The 20,000-nt window shown below is 42.4% G+C and overlaps 1 protein-coding gene across 1 annotated transcript in view; it reads right to left on the bottom strand.

The window, feature by feature from the left end:
• ush2a (Usher syndrome 2A (autosomal recessive, mild)) overlaps window positions 1-20,000 on the bottom strand; it is a gene marked incomplete at both ends in the record, with an annotated part of 324,178 nt that overhangs the window by 289,368 nt on the left and 14,810 nt on the right. The window contains one exon of the mRNA XM_080433174.1: window positions 1,527-1,662. Coding sequence (XP_080289300.1) covers window positions 1,527-1,662 — 136 coding nt within the window. The remainder of the gene's footprint in view (window positions 1-1,526; window positions 1,663-20,000) is intronic.

Raw genomic sequence — 20,000 nt, 5'->3', positions numbered from 1 at the left:
ATACAACAGTGTGATAAGTACACAACACACACGTTCATCTATTTACAATACAATGTGTCACTGAGGTGTGTGTGTGTGTGTGTGTGTGTGTGTGTGTGTGTGTGTGTGTGTGTGTGTGTGTGTGTGTCTGTGTGTGTGTGTGTGTGTGTGTGTGTGTGTGTGTGTGTGTGTGTGTGTGTGTGTGTGTGTGTGTGTGTGTGTGTGTGTGTGTATGAGAGAGAGAGAGAGAGTCACAATTTAACCACATGAACCACGTGAACCCTCCCTTCCTATTCTGGGGAACACATTCATTCAGGAGATCTACAACCTCGCAACGGGTTGTGAGCTTGGAGATCAGTTATTTTCAGCTAAGAGATTTGGTATAGAGGGAAACAATGAGCAGGCCAAGGATAGAACCCTGGGGGACCCTGGTCAATAAAGTGCATAGGGTTTAAGTCGATAGAAATGGACTCTAACCTGGACAAATGCATCATGACACATCATATGGGGGCACTGCATATTCACCCTGCACTACTTATGTTATCCTTTTGAAAAAATGGAAGACTGCAGATCATAAGAATCGGTGCACTGCCACTTACAGACTGGGACACAATTCCAGAATTGGCAGAAGCCGGCAGGGATGATGAAAGTATTATCTCCCAGCTGAAATCCAGAATTAAATTAATTGATATTTTTTCAAAATGTGACAATAGGTTCTTGTTGATCTCTGGCTAGACACTTATCCAAGAATGTATTGCTTTAGACCTGAAGCACTTGTGGTTGTTAGCAGGAACGCAGGGAAGGGGCCTGAGTGGATGGAGGTCTTACAAGGGGGGATAGAATTATTGCTGTGGCTCCATTTGTCCCTTAAAAAACCTGAAACGTCTATAATGACAATCACTGGCATGCACTACAGTAGATCTCCAACGCAGAATTAAACTTCTGGCAGGGGCGGCCATAGCTGAGTGGTTAGTGAGCCCGCCTAGGGAACCAGCTGGCCCTGGTTGCCCCAGGTTCGATTCCAGGCTATCCCAGCATATGTGCCGATGATATGAAATTTGTCCCTGAGCAAGACTCTTAACCCCAATTGCTCACAGGTTCTCATTGGAAACAAGACCGCAAGGACTTTCATGAACGACCTGTTAAAAGGAATTATCCTTATCCTTATTTTCTAAACTAAGTTCTAGTTCTACTAGTTAAAAGAAATATCAAAAAATGGACTAAATCGACAGTGACTGGCAGACATCTTGACTTTATGTATAAAGACACTTTAACTGACTATGTACTGTATGTATGGTGTACTGTGTTGTTCTGCTAAGCGTACAAGGCATTATGACCAGCACTTATAATACTTCATAAACCTTGTTATAAGTTGTTATGCATAATTATAACATTTAGTGTTATGAAGCTTTATAAGTGTAATATAATGCATTACGAATGTGATTATAATACATTATAGACCCGACCTTTAAGTAAAGTGTTACCAACCTCCCAGAATGACATTTCCTGTCATAATGAACAGAAATCATCATTGAACTCATTATTACCGTTGGTGCCCTGTCCCACCAGCATGGTACTGTCCTCGGTGATGTCATTCAGCCTGGAGGTCAGAGGTCGGGTTTCAAAGGGCGTTCCATCTTCCTCCAATCCATCCAGGAAAAGGCTGGCCTGTTTGTCATGGACCTGGGAACAATCAGAACGAGACTGTGTTGACCAACGTTCTTTGTTACTTTGTAAAATGGTCCCAAACGAGCTATATGCCATTTGAGTTTCATTTTCATTCTCCCTCACTCTCTCCCTCTCCCTCTCTCTCTCTCATCTACATGTAGATCTGCAATTGTCTCCATTTTATTCTTAAGATTTTAACAATTGTGAATGTTTTTGCCTATAATGACATAATGGCAAAAATATGGACTCCAGGTTGAGTTGTTCATGACAGTTATTGCATGACAGTAATCAGATGTTATTGCTGATGTTATTGATCTGCTTATTTGTGAGCAGAGATAATGACAGACTGAACATGACACCTGTATCACACACAATAAACAATAAAGAAAATAAATCAATAAATCAATATGAAACTAAATCAGAAAAACAAAATCAGACAATCATATTTTTTCTTCCCACATTACAAAATAACAGGGCTATCTATTAATACAGCTCCTAAAAGATTGTCTTCCATAAAATGTACAGAATAAATTGTCCCCATATTTCTTGAAAGATTTCCCTTTAAGTCAATTTCTCTAGTGCAAGACAATTTGACAATTCTCTGTACCATTGCCTGATGTCTGGTTTATTTGGGGTTTTCCAAAAGAGTGCAATTGCATGTTTACCCTGGAGAAGAGAGTATATAATCATACTCTTTTTATTACTGTTAACTTTGAGATTCTCAGGAAATATGCCCAGAATGCACAGCTGTGGGCAGATAGGAATATCTTCTGAGATTATCCGTGATAATATACCAAGTACCTCTTTCCAAAACTTCATGATCTCTAGGCATTGCCATAAACAGTGAAATAATGTACATTTCTCCACATTGCACTTTACACATTGGTATGGTATATTAGGATCTGAATATTTTATTAGACAGAAATGTAAACGGCACGAGGTACAGTCAGACATTTGAGCTAAAAGGATAACACTGGATGAAGGAGTAGAGAAGGAGTAATAAAATGTATGTTCGCATTAGCCATCTGTATATTAGTAACTTGTATCTGGTATTCATCGTCTGCATTTGAGCTTTATAACAAACCCTCTACCAATCTTCAACACTTATTTCAACATGGATCATTACACCAGGCCAATCTTCACTCAGAGGATTCCCCAGACATCCTAACAAATGCATCATAGATCAAAGATACTTGACCACGACCATTAGAATAATATACTGTCATCTTTTCCAAAAACTGACAACAGAGATGGCAGTTGGGTTGAGTCTTAAAATAAAACTTCTTATCTGCAAGTACTTAAACAAATGATTTTAAGGGATATTATATTTCTTGCACAATCCTTTCTTGCAACACCCCTATCTGCCCATTATGCAGAACATGCATTTATTTTGTGAATTAACTAATGATAAGCATATTTGGTGGTGATTTGATAAACAGTTAACCAGCTAACCATTTAAATCCCTAATACCATAATCAATACATCCAAATATCATTATTAGTACATCCAAATATGATAACCAATACATCCAAATATCATAATCAATACATCCAAATATCATAATCAATACATCCAAATATCATAATCTACACATCCAAATACCATGATCAATACATCCAAATATCATAATCTACACATCCAAATACCATGATCAATACATCCAGAAGACAAGAGGCCTAAGGGTAGATGTAGCAACAAACACATGGCAGCATGCTACTGATCTCACACACACACACACACACACACACACACACACACACACACACACACACACACACACACACACACACACACACACACACACACACACACACACACACGGCTGGACGGGTGTGTGTGTGTGTGTGTGTGTCTGTGTGTGTGTGTGTGTGTGTGTGTGTGTGTGTGTGTGTGTGTGTGTGTGTGTGTGTGTGTGTGTGTGTGTGTGTGTGTGTGTGTGTGTGTGAATTATACATAGGTATAATCTTCCAGCTCATTTCCTAGCAGCAGAAAGAGCCTCAGGCTAAACCGCCTTAGCTGCAAATTAGCTTTCTGTTTGACCAAAAAACCTCCTCTCCTCTGCTTTCTCCTTTCCTCTTCTCTCCTTTCCTCTCCTCTCTCCTCATCCTCTGCATGAATATTAAAACACTGCATGGCGTTCAACACAGTCAAAGCAGCATCATCACATCAAACCCAAACAGGGAGAAAGATAAGTTTCAGAGGACAGGCCCCATGCCACCCAAAAAACTTCTATGTGCACTGTCCCATCCTGTCTAGACCTCCATGCACATGGCGCACGCACAGGCACATGCACACACACACACACACACACACGCACACGCACTCGCACTCGCACAAGCACACGCACACGCACGCACACACACACACACACACACACACACACACACACACACACACGTAAACATGTGGTTGGCATTGCACTGAAGGACCACTGATAAAGACCCCCCTCTCTCTCTCTCTCTCTCTCTCTCTCTCTCTCTCTCTCTCTCTCTCTCTCTCTCTCTCTCTCTCTCTCGGTAGTGTTCTATTGCTCAGGGTGTATGTCCCCTTTCCGTTCACTCCCTCTTTCTCTTAATTCTCTTCCTTCCTTATTTTTTCCCCCCTTTTCATTCCCCCCATTTCTCCTCCGTTCTCCTCCTCTATGTTGTTGTCCCTCGTTCCCTTGCTCTTTAGGAGTTGAAAAGGTGCGAGGAGGGAAATAAAGTCACAGTCAAGAAGAAAAACTCCTTTAGGGGATGAAGGCTGAGCGAGACAGTCTGCCGTTCTGAGACCAGTTGAGGCGGATAGACAGGCGCTTTCATGACGGCTGATTGAACAAAGGCAAGGGAGAAGGAGGGAGAGAGAGAGAGAGACAGAAAGAATGTGAAAAGTCGGAGAATGAGTGAGAAAGAAAGAGAGAGAGAGAGAGAGAGAGAGAGAGAGAGAGAAAGTGCGCTAGAGGAACTGTGGTCTCTGGTAGAGATGTGAGGAAGTTGTCAGGTCTGATGTAAATGAATCCTGAAGCTCTTCATCGGCCGTGCGCTCCACGTGCGCTCCACGTGCTCCTTTGAAAGGCGGCCAGCTCCCCTTTGTTAGCTTTCACAAACGCTTCCCTTACCCTCTCCTCCATCCCCCGTCCACACGTCTTTTTACCCCCACCATCCCCTCCCTCGTCTCTTTGTCCTTTTTCCAGCCAGCGTAACTTCTGAACCTCTTGAGAAGAGAAGAGGAAAGGAAAACGAGTGAGCGGATTTTTTAGCAGTGATGTCTCATCTGGAGCGTGTCTTTAGAGGAGATTAACATACTTTACATTCATACTTCTCCTCTCCTCCACCGTCACATATTCTCTTCTCCTCTCCTCTTCTCTATTCCCCTTTCTCCTCATCCCCTCTCCTCTACTACTCCTCCTCACTTCCTCTCTTTAGACAGTACATACTGTGGTAGATTAGTAAATACCACAGTAGAAAAATAACATATCTACAAGATCACAATGTGACACATTGTGAGATCGTTACCATGTACATTGGCTATTTATACAGTAGTATAATATAGCTATAAAATAGGGCTTAAGTGGTTAACGTCATGGAAACAATTTACACATACAAACTGTGCACGCTCTCTCTCTCTCATAGATTACAATGGAAATGGATAAGGGACAGAGGATAGTGGAGAAGGTTCCGGCAGGATGCAATGCCTTGCCAGGCTGGATTTGTGACTTAAACTCTGCACCACCCAAGCCCTGCCTCCATTAGCACCTGGCCTGCTGTCCACAACATAAAAGGTCCAAGTCTAATTTTAGAAACATGACTTATTTATTGCTCTAATCCACAATGACTTCCTCCAACCCACATCTAAACAGAGGATAATCTTGCCAATATCCAGTATTGCATCCAACTATCTCATACTAAATACAGTAAGTAAGTTTACCAAAGAAACATCCTTATTTTTAATTTAACTGTGAGAGTGTAAGAACACTAGACAGGCCTAGTTCAGCTGGACCATGGAAACAGTCAGCCAGGAATGTATGTCAAGTGAAACCTATGACTTCCCCCTTATCTGTGATTTAATCTCTGTTCTGGTCTGGTGACAGGAAATGAATCAAATATCACGTTTCAATGTGAATGTGGTTATCTTGCCGACTATGAACAAATGGCGTGCTCAATTTGACTCCTTAAAGTCAAGTCTGCAATTACTTACACAGCTGAATTTCTGCTTGTTCTAAAACAGTGAGAGTGAAGCTCTAACGTTCGCATTTATTATTGCCAGTGTTGAAAATTGGGACTAATTAAGCATTTAAAAAAAATATACGTAGCCTGCGAGTTAGTTCTGGCAGCATACACTCGAGAGGTTACCTGCATTGCTCATTCTATGTGGCTGTTTACAGCGTCATGCAAGATCCATACGTCATACACTGACGTGGCAATCAGCTGTCCAATTGGGCGGGTATTTAAGTTCTCTTGACTCGGGCATTCCATCCGCTTGTGTTCTAGCTTGGTGTCATGCGGCGTTTGCTCCCACCACCACCCCAGCACCACCAGTAGGCTCTGCTATTGGTCTGTTCCCCATTGTTATGTATATCTATCTCCCTGCTCTTAATGGTTAATGATGGCTGTATGATTGTGCTGAGCAGGGAGAAAAAATATAGCAGAGCCTGAACGCCAAGATAAAATATTACATCCACACTTGTATTCTCATTCTATTATATTGCTTAAATATATTCGGTCTATAATATTGGTTCAATCTATTCGTGAGATATCTGACAGAACTAGGCCGATGCCCATTAGGAATGCATGCCCCTCCTGTTAGGCAACACCCTTTGTACCCGTTCTAAGTGTACTCGCTGTACCCGTCGTCAGAGTACCTAGGGCAGTACCCATTATCATAGTACTTGGAGGCCAGTCTATGACGTCAGCACTATGACGTCATATTCATGACATCAGAGATCTCCATATGGGCATACAAATTACACAGACAAGCAGGTAAAGAGATCTTCACATTGTCACACGTCGACGTGCCGATCAAGCCAACTTCTCACTGGGCATATCACTTCCCGCGAGTCCTCTGAGTAGATCGGTTGACTGGTTCTCAAGATACATATATACATACAGTACAATATTGAATGTGTCGAATTTTTTATTTTATAGATTTACGTGACCATAACATCATGTTTGTTCCTAAAGGTTCTGTGCTCATATACAGAGATCCAGCCAACCTTTCCCTGAGTTAAAACCTCCATGCTGGCAAAGTGACTGCCTAAGCCTCTCTAAAAGCCAAGGGAAACCCTGAGAAGAGCTTTTAGTGATCTGCGGAGTGGCATTTTATACTGTAACTAAAGCTCCTCTCCTCTTTCAGTGAGCTGCCAAGCGCAGCGAGGAGAGGAGGGTCTCTGGCTGGGTTGAGCAGCTACAACTAGAAAACACCTTTGTTTGACACTATGTGGACCTCTCACACAGTAACACAGGCCTGATGTTTAGATTTACTGTATGTGTAGATAGCTTTAATTAATTATGTTTGGCTGTATGTAGTACTAACAGGCTATATACAGTATTAATGACTCTGATCCCACAATTGACAGACGACTTTGAAATTGAAGGGGCTCTTCTCAATGATCAATCATTAAATCAAACCCAATCTAACTGATACGGATATTTAAGTAGTAGGAGTCAACTAATTTAAAACACAATACACAAGTTTTATGTCCTTTGTCCCTCTCTCCCTGTGGACCGGAAACAGTCATATGTGTTTCCTGTTTAACCCATTCAATCCGGGAACGCATCTGTGTCATTGCGAACGCGGAAGGAGGCGCGGCAAAGCCGCGCCTCCGACCAAGTGGAGCTTACGTTGGGCGCGTTCGGAAATTACGCACCGGAGCACACTCGCCTATTAGTTTGTATTGGCCAGTGCGCTCAGTGCTGTATTTTAGAACGCACCCTATGTAACCCTGCTCAGGTTGTGTGTCTGTCTGTCTGTGTGTCTGTGTTCATGCTCTCATTGGCTCACGCACCCATGTGACTCACATGCGTGCACTGCCTGTAAGCAGCCACCGAGTGCGCCAGAGTGCAGGAATTTAGACAATTCTCTGATTACCACACACACACACACACACACACACACACACACACACACACACACACACACACACACACACACACACACACACACACACACACACACACACACACACACACACACTGTCAATGTTCTCTCCCCATCGCGGTGAAATAACACGGATTACAAGTCTGTAAATCCAGCGTTCGCGCGTCTTACTTGTTTTAAGATTTATTTGGCTATTCAAAAATCTTTGAATATAGATCTGCTATTTTTGATCTGCTGTTTTTGAAAAATCTTTGAATATATACATATTTTTAAAGCAAACATTTTTAACTCAAATCTTTGCTTCTGGGGTGGGGGTCCCTGGAACAAAATATTTTGAGACAAATACATATCTAAAAATGTTAGAAACAGTATGTTGCTATATCAGTGGTGCTCCAACTTTTCCATGTCAAGGACCCCAAATTATATGGATTTGGCCTCGGACCCCCATCTCATATTTTGTTCCAGGGACCCCCAGAAGCAAATATTGGAGTTAAAAATGTTCGCTTAAAAAAAAATATATATATTCAAAGATTTGCACACATTTTCAAGATTCTTCAAACAAATTCACCAATCAAGCGAAGCTATGGGAACCTGAACCGGAGATGCTACCTTCAGGAAAGGGCCAATCGCAAGTTTGCCATGGCGGCTGAACTACAATAAAGATGCCAGCGCATAGTGTTCAGTCTGGTATGCCGCTTCAAATAGGTTTACTGTCAACCTATACTCTACAGTACCTGAAACCAGGGTTGAATTGATTTCTCAATGGAAGAGCAGGGTGTAGGCTTGTTCCGATTGGTGATTTAATTGCATATACCAATTGAAGGGAAAATCCCCAATTGGTGGTTTTGTACGGCAATATTAAGGACATTAATATGATATATTAAGCTCTATAATGTGCACCATAAGGTCTGCTCACAGAACCCTGCAGCACAAACAACGAGGGCAGAGATATTAGTTTGCCATCTCCTTTGCATCCCCATTCACCATACTATGCCTGCTCACCAAAACGTTGCTCTGACTGTGCTCCATAGTTAATGTTGTAGATATCATCTGGATTGTGATATTAATGTTAAATGGAACATGACGCTGTGATAAGTCACACCAAGCAGAGACACTGATTTTTAAAAGGGAGTAGTTGTTTGAATAGAGAAATTGATATTAAATAGATCGTTTTAACGTTTCACCATTGACGTCTGGGTGAAACCCATATTCCATAATACATGTTTTTCTTTGAAACATAAAGATAGTCCATGCAGGGCAGGCACGGATTTCACAGAGCCCTGTGCTGTAACATAACTCTCTCTCTCTGTAACATTTTTGGTCCAACAATGTTTTTTTAAACTCTCTTAATAACAAGTTAACTCCAAGTCTCAAATCAATCTTTTCATCTCTGCAAGCAACAGTACCAGCTCTGTCTCAAAACCAAAACAACAGGCGATGCCTTCCGGATTGTCATAATTCCTCTAATCCTGTACATATTAAATCTTTACTGTATATGACACCTCTCCTACTCCTCCCGACGATCATATTGTGTATCATTGATTTTTAATAACCGCAAATCATGATATGAAAGTATTAAGTATTGCCCAATCACTGCAGTTGTGCTAGTTGTATTGTATTATCATACTCTAACATACAGATTGGTTAAAATACAACTCCTGAACTATTCCTGACAATGACTTTAGTTACTTTATGTAGGAGAGAACCGTCTGAGAGAGACGGCTCACAATTTGCTAACTACAGTGAAAGAGATCGGCAGACAGGTCACAGGTTGCTAACCACAGTGACATGAAGGGAGACAGGTCACAGGTTGATAACCACTGATCAGACAGAGAGACAGACAGGTCAGACGTCTGTGTGTTCCATCAACCACAGGGTCACTTTAAATGATGACTTGGACTATTTAACATAAACTTCCTTCAGTCCCACTGCAATCAAACCTAAACCTCCACACTCAAGCCATCTATCTTTTCTGGGGAAAAACATTTTAGTTTGACTTCAGATATCATAGCAAACAAAAACAAAACAATATTATTATATTATATATATATATATATATATATATATATATATACACACACACACACACACACACACACACACACACACACACACACACACACACACGCACGCACTTGCATCTGAATATGTGACAAAATGTATTTGTTCCGACAAAAGCATTCATGAACAAAGTGCAACCTGAGGTGAAACGGGGGACCATCACACTAGAAATAGAGACTGAGCAGCAGATCCCAAGTCAGCAGATGCAGAAATTCACCTGCGACCCCGATTATTCTATACCTCAAACATCATCCACATAATCTGATGTCTCACTGAGGCTGTAAACTGACCTCAGAACAGTTTCAATGTCAGGACGTGAGGAGAAGGCGGATCACTTTAAGAAGCTCAGAAGTGACAACCCGATGTGTCAATGTAAATGGAGACGTCTTTAAATATGTGTAGTCTAATACTTGAAAGCCAGTTCAGTTATACTGTAGATACATATTTTAATGTAAGTAAAGCAGTACATACAGTGCGTGTGTGTGTGTGTGTGTGTGTGTGTGTGTGTGTGTGTGTGTGTGTGTGTGTGTGTGTGTGTGTGTGTGTGCGTGTGCGTGTGCGTGTGCGTGCGTGTCTGTGTATGTGTGTGTGTGCACGCGCACCTGCCATACACGCGCACATGCGCACGCACGCCGTCCCCTATGCTGCCCTCCTTGACCTTCAACGCATCCTTTTACCTTTATCCCTCACTTATAAACTCATCCACCTACTCTATTTTACATCACTCCACCTCATCCACTTGTCTCCTCCTTCACTCATTCACCTGCCACTCTCCTCTCATCCTTTCACCTCTTTCCCTCCATCCCTTTCTCCACTCATCCATCACCCCTGCTCCTCTCTCTACTCCTCTTCCTTTATCTCAGTCACTCAGTCACTCACTCACACTTAATTACCAGGTCTTATGTCTTAACTTGACCTGGAGGCGTGGCCAATGCTGTTTGGCCACTCAAAAGAGCAAAACAGCATTGGCCACACCTCCAGGTCTTAAGTTATAAGACCAGACCTGGTAATTAAGACGCGCAAAATAAGGCCCTGAATCTCTTGCATTTAAAAAAAAAAAAATTTAACCCATATTTTTTCACCCAGTGCCAATTGCCTATGTAATCCTGGGCACTACTCTCCCTCTGCCAGCCTAGGGAGAGCCCAAGCTGAAGCTCATGCCTCCTTCAATGCATGAGGAGCAAGCAGGCCGCTTCTTATCACCCGACAGGGGGGAGGTTCCCTGGTTAGACGTAGCGCGTGGAAGGAACACGTTATTCCAACCAGTTCCTTTCCCCTCCATCAGGCTCCCTGGCTGACCAGGGGGAGGCAGTATAGTGACCAGGATTACTGCATGTTTTTGTGAGGGTATTAACTACCCTAGGAGACACGGGGAGAACATGCAAACTCCACACAGAAAGGCCCTTTCACCAACCCCACCTAGGTAGTAGGGCAGATTAACTGCGAATTACAGGCGAATCGTTCACTTCTGGATACAAGCACCAAAATTGGCACACATACTCCTTAGGTAGTGCTCTTTTGATAAAACCTGTTAGCCACTTAAAAATTCAAGATGGCGGCCATTTTTTTTAAATGGCCACCACCTTAGTGGAGCAGATAGTGATATAATCTTTCAGGTTGTGATACAAGGATGAAATTTGGCACATATAGTCTGTAAGGGCCACTCTTATAGAAAAGGGCGCTAGCCACTCAAAAATTCAAGATGGCGACCATTTTTTTCAAGATGGCCGCCTTGGCTGAGCAGTTGGTGATTTAATCTTTCAGGTTGTGATACAAGGATGAAATTTGGCACACATACTCTAAGGGCCACTGTTATGGAAAAAGGCACTGGCCACTCAAAAATCCAAGATGGCAACCATTTGTTTCAAGATGGCCGCCACCTTAGCAGAGCAGATAGTGATAATCTTTCAGGTCGTGATACAAGCATGGAAATTGGGAGGAACATACTCCAAAAGTCATTTGACAATAAAACAATCACAAACACATGAAATGTGAAGATGGTGACCATTTTCCAAGATGTTGTTTTTGCCCAATTAGTTTTACTCACATTTGCAACTGCACAGTGCTGTGAAGACAAAACCCAATTTGAAGCATTTGCACCTTCCACTGCACCCTTTTTGGCAGCCACATTTGGTGAGTTCTTGACAACTCTCTGCAAGTGGTGAATTGGCTGTCCAGAAGACCTGCCATTCTTCACCAAATTTCTTCCATCCCCATTCAGCTGGACTTTCTGATTCTGGCTGACGCTGGGTGGACTGACCCCATATGCAGCCTGCCTGACAGTTTTGTCAATAGTTTGCCATCATTTAGTGTCTGGGCACATTCATGTAGTCTGTTGTTCAGGTTCATTGTCATTACCTGTCTTAGGTCAGATTCAGGGGATATTTTATCACAAAATATGCAAGCCAGGCTATCATGACTGGTTCTACGGCGGTTTGTGTGGCCTTCATCTATTTCACTACTTTGAGCATCTGGACTGTCGCTTCCTCGCACCATCTAATTTGGTGTTGTTGAACGTTAGTCGACAACTTGTGTGATACTTGGCCTGGTTTCTTCTCAAAGTAGCTTCTATGCCACCACCTTCATCCAGCCTTGCTGGGTTCAGGATCATTGGCATTTGATTGTCTCACGAAAGAGTGGAACATTGGTGGCAAGCATGGTGTAGCCATCATGTTGAGGAACATGATGGGTTGGTGGTGACACTAGGGCATCATTAGTATTGTCTATCTGACAAAGACAACATTTCTTCCAATCAGTTTGGGATACAACTAGGTTCGGGTGACCTACACCTAGCCCGATCATTCATCCAGTGCCATTTAAGTCCTGTGTGATCTGTACACCTTCCGGGTAAGTATACATGCACAAGTCATGAATAGCCCCGCTTACCCTTGGCTCGGCTCTCCCACGCTGGCACACCCTGTCAATTCAGGCACGGCTATCTAACTGCATCTACTAACTATTACTAGCTAATTGACCGGGGCTGTTAGACAGCATTTGGGACACTGATAAGATATACTATTACTACGGTATTAGTAAAAACTAGATCAGCTGACACTGAACCCCATGCTGAGTTACACAGCAGTGATGCCACCATTGTGCCCTGGTTGTGCAATGACATTCACTCTATTATAATAAGCTATATAAGACATAATGGTACAACTCCTGGAAGTCATCTTGGAAAATGGCAGCCATTTTGAATTGTTTGGGTGGCCTGCTCCCCTTTTCACAAGAGTGGACCTTGAAGAGCATTTGTGCCAAATATCATCCTTGTATCACAACCTGAAAGATCATATCACCATCTGCTCCGTTAAGGTGGTGGCCATCTTGAAAAAAATAGTCGCCATCTTGGATTTTTTACATGGGTCACAGGTTTCATCAAAAGAGCAATACCCAAAGAGTGTGTGTGCCAATGTTGGTGCATATCTATGAGATTTTATTGTGAAATTACTGCAAATTACTGTATATTCAATGGTGGCCATCTTGAAAAATGGCCACCATCTTAAAATCTTTGGGTGGCTAACATGTTTTTTGTCAAAAGAGCAATACCCAAGGAGTATGTTTGCCAATTTTGGCTCTTGTATCTATGTGATTTTGTTGGGAAATGTAATATTACTGTATATTCAATGGCGGCCATCTTGAAAAATGGCCGCCATCTTGAATTTTCAGGTGGCTAATGGGTTTTATCAAAACAGTACTACCCAAGGAGTATGTGTACCAGTTTTGGCACTTGTATCCGGAAGTGAACGATTATTCCCCTTATCTGCCACACTGTATGGGCACTGATGACGCGGAGGAGAGAACACGGCCCCAGCGCCCACAGCGTCCCCGGGGGGAATTGAACCCAAGACCTTCTAGCTGTGAGGCGACAGCGCTACCGACTGCGCCACCGTGCCCCCGGTCTTGCATTGTTTTTATTCCATGCATGTGTTTGTCTCTTTCTCAAGTGTGTTTGAGTATCACTATTATTATTATTAACCTCATCCCTCCATCCTAACTCTCTTTCTCATAAAACCTCCCCTTCTAATCTACTCTGATTCAAACACATATCTTGTCTCACCTCCTCACCTCCTCCCACCTCCCCTCTCCTCTCCACTGCACTATGGGTGAATAATGTTCTATTCACTGATAACACACATCATTCCACAGCCCCTGGACCTATCAGGAGAGGGAGAGAGAAAGAGAGAGACATACAGACAGACAGACAGACAGACAGACAGACAGACAGACAGACAGACAGACAGACAGACAGACAGACAGACAGACAGAGAGACAGACAGAGAGACAGACAGACAGACAGACAGACAGGGAGCGAGCAGGATAGAGAATCGCAATAGGATACAGCAGGGGCGTTAAATTGGTTGCCCGCGGGCCAGAAGATTTTGAGAAAAAACAACAACGACCATCTCTCGACCTCATTGCTGTCTGTACCTGTGTCCCAAACAGTGATGTAGTGGTGTTTTTTTAACTGGGGGGACGCTATTTTTAATGACGTCACGTGCGCGCACGTTCACACTCGCACAAATGTGCACAGACACGCTCTGACCAGTATTAGCCTATATGAAATATTCATTTTAGTTTGATGTTTAAATCATTTTAGTTAGGTTTGCGTGTACATAAGTAGTTTTAGTTATAAATGTGCTATTTTTTGTTTGGTTTTTATTTCGTTTTAGTTCTATGTAAGTTTGCCAAGGAATGCCTTGATTTATAGAACCTAAGAAAGGTAGGATAATAGAATGCATATAGGCTATTAACCTGTGATGGTGGAAAAACTAAAACGAAGATGGACGCTGATGAGATTAGGCTATCCTGACTATGGCTGGTGAAACGAGTTTGATCTTTCACTCCACTGCCCTCGCTAGAACAACGCATTTGAATGGAGAGACCAGACGGGGGTTGGATTGCGCATCTGATGGGATGTGAAGTGAACCTTTAACGGCTGGCTATTGTTTTCCTAAGTAGCCTACTAACAACTAATCTACATACGCTACTACTACAGCGGTATAGGTTATCATGTAACACACCTGACCTATTGTTATACAAAGTAGCCAGGTGCGTACGAATTGAGTGGAACGCATTCTCGTGTGCACGCGCATCCGTGCATGTGTGTACAACCATGGGACACAGGAATGGAGGATGATATATAGAGTTATCATACAAAGAAGGAGAGATGTGAAGATGGAAGAATGAGGATATCGTAAAACAGACTGGAGATGTTGAGGGAAGAACGGTTAAGAAGAAACTACACAGATGTCAGAGAGAATGATAGAGAGAGAAAGAGGGAGAGGGAGCGGGAGAGGGGAGACCCCCTGTGTGAACATCCTGATAACTGAATGAACCTTTGGAATGATGTGACCTGCTTGTTACCTTTTACTGCATAACGTACGCACTTGCACACGCACGCACACACACACACTCGCAGTATTATTTATGCCCCTGTCCAGGCTCTGTATGACTGACTCTTATCATTTAAATGAAGCAGGAATCCTGTTTAACCCATTGAATCCCCGGAACGCATCTGTGTCATTTTAAATTTGGGCTATAACCATTATTTTATACTTTGGCTATTAAAAAATAGCAGATCTACAAGCTCATAGCGCAGCACCGAGCTTGTAGATCTGCTATTTTTTTTTAAATCTTGAACATTTGTGCAAATCTTTGAATACATACATTTTTGGAAACAACATTTGGTCCCTGGAACAAAATATTTGACAAATGTTCGCTTTAAAAAATATATATTTGCACAAATTTACACAATGTTTCAAGCTTGTATATCTGCTATTTTTGAATAGCCAAAGACATAAAAAATGACACAGATGCGTTCCCGGATTGAATGGGTTAAGAGGAGAGGAGAGGAGAGGAGAGGAGAGGAGAGGAGAGGAGAGGAGAGGAGAGGAGAGGAGAGGAGTCAGAATATGGTGGTGTACTGACACTAAAACCCTATATGGACAGGATTAGTTTCCTCAACAACATCTGAGATATAGTAAATACTAAGATAGGATACTAACATCCCATTGGGATGGAACTGGAATTGCAGTGGTCCCTCCCCAATATTGACCTGTCAAAAAAGAAGGCTAAAGAAGAGCTTGTTATATATTATATGTTACGCACATTAGGATAATTTAAAATAGGGCCTATATGGTATCCAACAAAGCGTAAAAACTTAAAGCACCTAACGACCACTTACATTGACATTTAATCACACTATAATGCATTATAACAGTGATTATAATACATTATAAAATCATTATAAAAAATATTACAACTATAATAATTATAATACACTATGAAAAAAATGTCAGTGAGTGCACAGTAATTATGAACTATTATAATGCCTGACCTTATAAGTAATTCTAAAGTGCTTTACAATGCATTATCATTATGGTTATAAAGCATAGTATATATGAATGCATTTAACTATAATTACACTCCGTTAGGAGCAGATTATTATGCATTAAAATCAAAATGTCAGTCACAGCAGATTTATCACAGTACCTCTGAATTTGACAGAGAAGAGTAGAGGTACTTTTGCATGGAAAATAGACATGGCCGATCCACATGGGATTAATGTCTAGTATGATTTGAGATACGCAAAATTGCCTATCCTGTCCAAACAGTGTTTATGACTGTATACTCAGCTAAATCTGGAGTGCTAATTTGACTCTGAAAGTGTAAAATTGGACCTGGGCCTACCCACTACATCCCTCCCTCCCTCCACCCCTCCTACCTCATAGTGTTTCTCTTTATCTCAACACATTTAGCTGCTGTACCTTCCCTCTCTCTCTATCCCCTCCACACTTTATATCATTTTTATTCTTCCCCCTCTTAGCCCCTCATCCTGTCCCTGAGTGGGTTTCTCCGTCCCCTCTCTCTCCATTTCGCTCTGTAAACGTACTACATACGTTCTCATCTTTGCTCTCCATTCCTTTTTCTCTCTACGCCTCCCTGCCCTTTATCCCTCTCCCCCCCTCTCTGTTAGCACCTCTGATGAACAGTCAATATTCTCTCCATCATATTAGCACGGCCACAGCTGGGAAAGAAAGGGGGTAGAGAGCAAGAGAGATTTGTTCTACTCATCTTTGGTGCTAAGAGACACAATTATCCGTGTCGTCATATTATCATGTTTTATAGGAGCCAGGCGGATTCTCCAAACACGTATGGCCATATTTTAACACTAGCTATGACAGTTTATTTAAGAAAAGAAAATTGTCCCCGGGGAGACGTGGGGGGAGAGAGAGAGAGAGAGAGAGTGAGAGAGAGAGAGAGAGAGAGAGAGAGATGGAGTGGATGAGGAAGAGGATTGGGAAGAGAGAAAGAGAGAGATTGAAGGAGAGAAAATTGTCTCTGGGGAAACGAGGAGAGAGAGATAAAGGCAGGGGGGACAGATATAAGGTGACAACGCCTGCACTTTAATAAAGACCATAAGTCTCCCGGAGCAGAAAGCATACATTCATTTTATATATATATATAGAGAGAGAGGAGAGAGATACGTACAGATACAGAGATACAGAGAGTGTGTGAGAGAGAGAGAGAGAGAGAGGGGGGGGTGTAGAAATCATGATCTCCAGTAACAAGGCCTGATTGCAGACACACAAATTATCTCTTCTCCTTTGTTCTCCTTCTTTCCTGTTTTCTGCTCGCCATCGCTTTCTTTCTCTTTCCACTCTCTTTTCTTTAAGTTGCATCTGTTGTTTAAAGGACTCTAGTAACATTAACTGTATCATCTCATTACACATTTTATTTACATAAAGTGCAGCATGGAAAAAAGGGGGCAGCCTAAATAGGTCCATCCAATAAAATGAAATAAATAAGAGTTTATTTATGCAGTTTACACCTCCTGCCCCCCCACCCATATGCACACACACACACACACACACACACCACCGCCCTTCCTTAATTGATGGTGCCCTCTCCCCTCCATACCAGCGGGCAGAGGCTAGCATAGAGGTGCCCGCATGCAACAACCTTGTTTCACCTTCACACACACACACACACACACACACACACACACACACACACACACACACACACACACACACACACACACACACACACACACACACACACACACACACACACACACACACACACACACACACACACACACACACAATATGAATGCACACACATGCATAAAATCACACACACAGAAAATCATATGCACATACACATGCGTGCATAAAATCATACACACACATACAAAATGAATGGACACACACACACACACACACACACACACACACACACACACACACACACACACACACACACACACACACACACACACACACACACACACACACACACACACACACACACACACACACATGCATATGTTCACCTTCATTCAGCCTGACAATCTATCTCTGTCACTCTGGGTGGCACAGTGTGCTAGGCATAAGTATAGCTGTGGTGGTGTGAATGAATGTGTGCGTGTGTGTGTGTGTGTGTGTGCATGTGCGTGCGTGCATGCTTTTGGTGAGTTGACCTTTGTCGAAAAGCAACACAAAGAATGCATAGATGCACACACAGGCATAGGCCTACTGGGCATAGTATGGTCCAGTACAACCAGTGATCTACTGCTACTAGTACTACTAATACTATAGTGTATCTTATTAGTTCTTCTATTAATGTGTATAATTTGTTTATAATGCTACTAATAATACTGTGTATAATATGTTACTACTACTACTACTATTGTGCATAATTTGTTACTAGAACTATTATTATGTTTATTATTATTACTAGTATGTAAGTTGTTACTACTAAGACTACTATTGTGTAATAAAGTAATTATATCATTTGTTTCTAGTACTACTAATGCTATTGTGTGTACTAGTACTACTATTTCTACTGTACAGTACATGAAGGGCCACAGGTTCATTTACATGTGTGTGTGTGTGTGTGTGTGTGTGTGTGTGTGTGTGTGTGTGTGTGTGTGTGTGTGTGTGTGTGTGTGTGTGTGTGTGTGTGTGTGTGTGTGTGTGTGTGTGTGTGTGTGTGTGTGTGTGTGTGCGTGCGTGTGCGTGCGTGCGTGCGTGCGTGCATGCGTGCATGCGTGTGTGTGTCTGCAGCTGATCTTGGAAACCGCTGGACCTATCAGTGTCAAACCTTTCGTGCACACAGCCAGTAGCACAAGGAAGTCACTCCTGCCCCAAAGCTTTCAAATCAGCCTCACAGTGTCGTTATACCAGTCCGCTTGAACCGTTTCCTTGGATCACGATGCAACTCCATCACGATGCAGCTATGCCCATTTCTGCCATTTAACAAAACACACATTTTGCTACTACTACTCCTACAAAGTTTGTACAAAACTCACATAAATCACTACACATTATCTCTGGAGTGATGGGATAAACATGTATCACTCACATATTTGACTATAAGTACATGACCACGCATTGTCCGATCAACTCCATATTTGAAGAGGATTACCATAAGAAAAAAAGAAAAAGAAAAATCTCCCGATTTGAATCACACTCTACAAAACACAGAGGCAAAAGCAATTTCATTCAGATATATAGGGGGCGCCACAAATGCGACAAATGTCTCCTCTTTTTTAAACAATCTTAAACAAATTAGGTACACAGGATCTCGTGAGTCATGTGGCAATGAGTGTCAAACACCTTTTCGATATTGTACTGTATACCAGCGGTTCTCGGTCGCGACCCAAAGTGGGGTCGCGGGAGGGTGCCGTTGGGGTAACACATTGGCAACCAAAAAAGGTTTCAACCAGCGTGAAGGGGAATGTGATGAATGCAATTAGTGTTCATTGAGTACACCCTTGCAGTAGACTAGTACGGCAGGGTTGTTATATAAGCCTGACCAGCTGTACCTATTTTGCTGATTAACACAGTAAAATGGCAGAAGTCAAAGAGAACTGTGTGAGTTTATGACAGGGATGGCCACTTGACTTCTCATACACAGGCCACTTAAGCTTCCCAGTAAGACCACAGTCTTCTACTTTGGGCCACTGAACAGCTCTGGGTGAGCCTTGGCCAACACTGACCCCTCCCCTCTTTCTCATCTCTCCCTTTATTCTCTCCTTCTTCACCCTCCTCTCGTCTCTCTAAGCCATAATTCTCTGTAGTGCCCCTCTTCCACACTCTCTGACACACTCTCTGATGTGAAATGTTTTCTTTCATTGTCCTCTTATTTTCTGACACTTCTGTTTGTTTCTCTCTTTGTTTCTCTCCAACTCATTCTCCACCCTTCACATC

The sequence above is a fragment of the Gymnoscopelus braueri genome, assembly GCF_963280865.1.
Source record: "Gymnoscopelus braueri genome assembly, chromosome: 1".
NCBI lineage: Eukaryota > Metazoa > Chordata > Actinopteri > Myctophiformes > Myctophidae > Gymnoscopelus > Gymnoscopelus braueri.
This window is presented reverse-complemented; position numbering and strand designations above follow the sequence as displayed.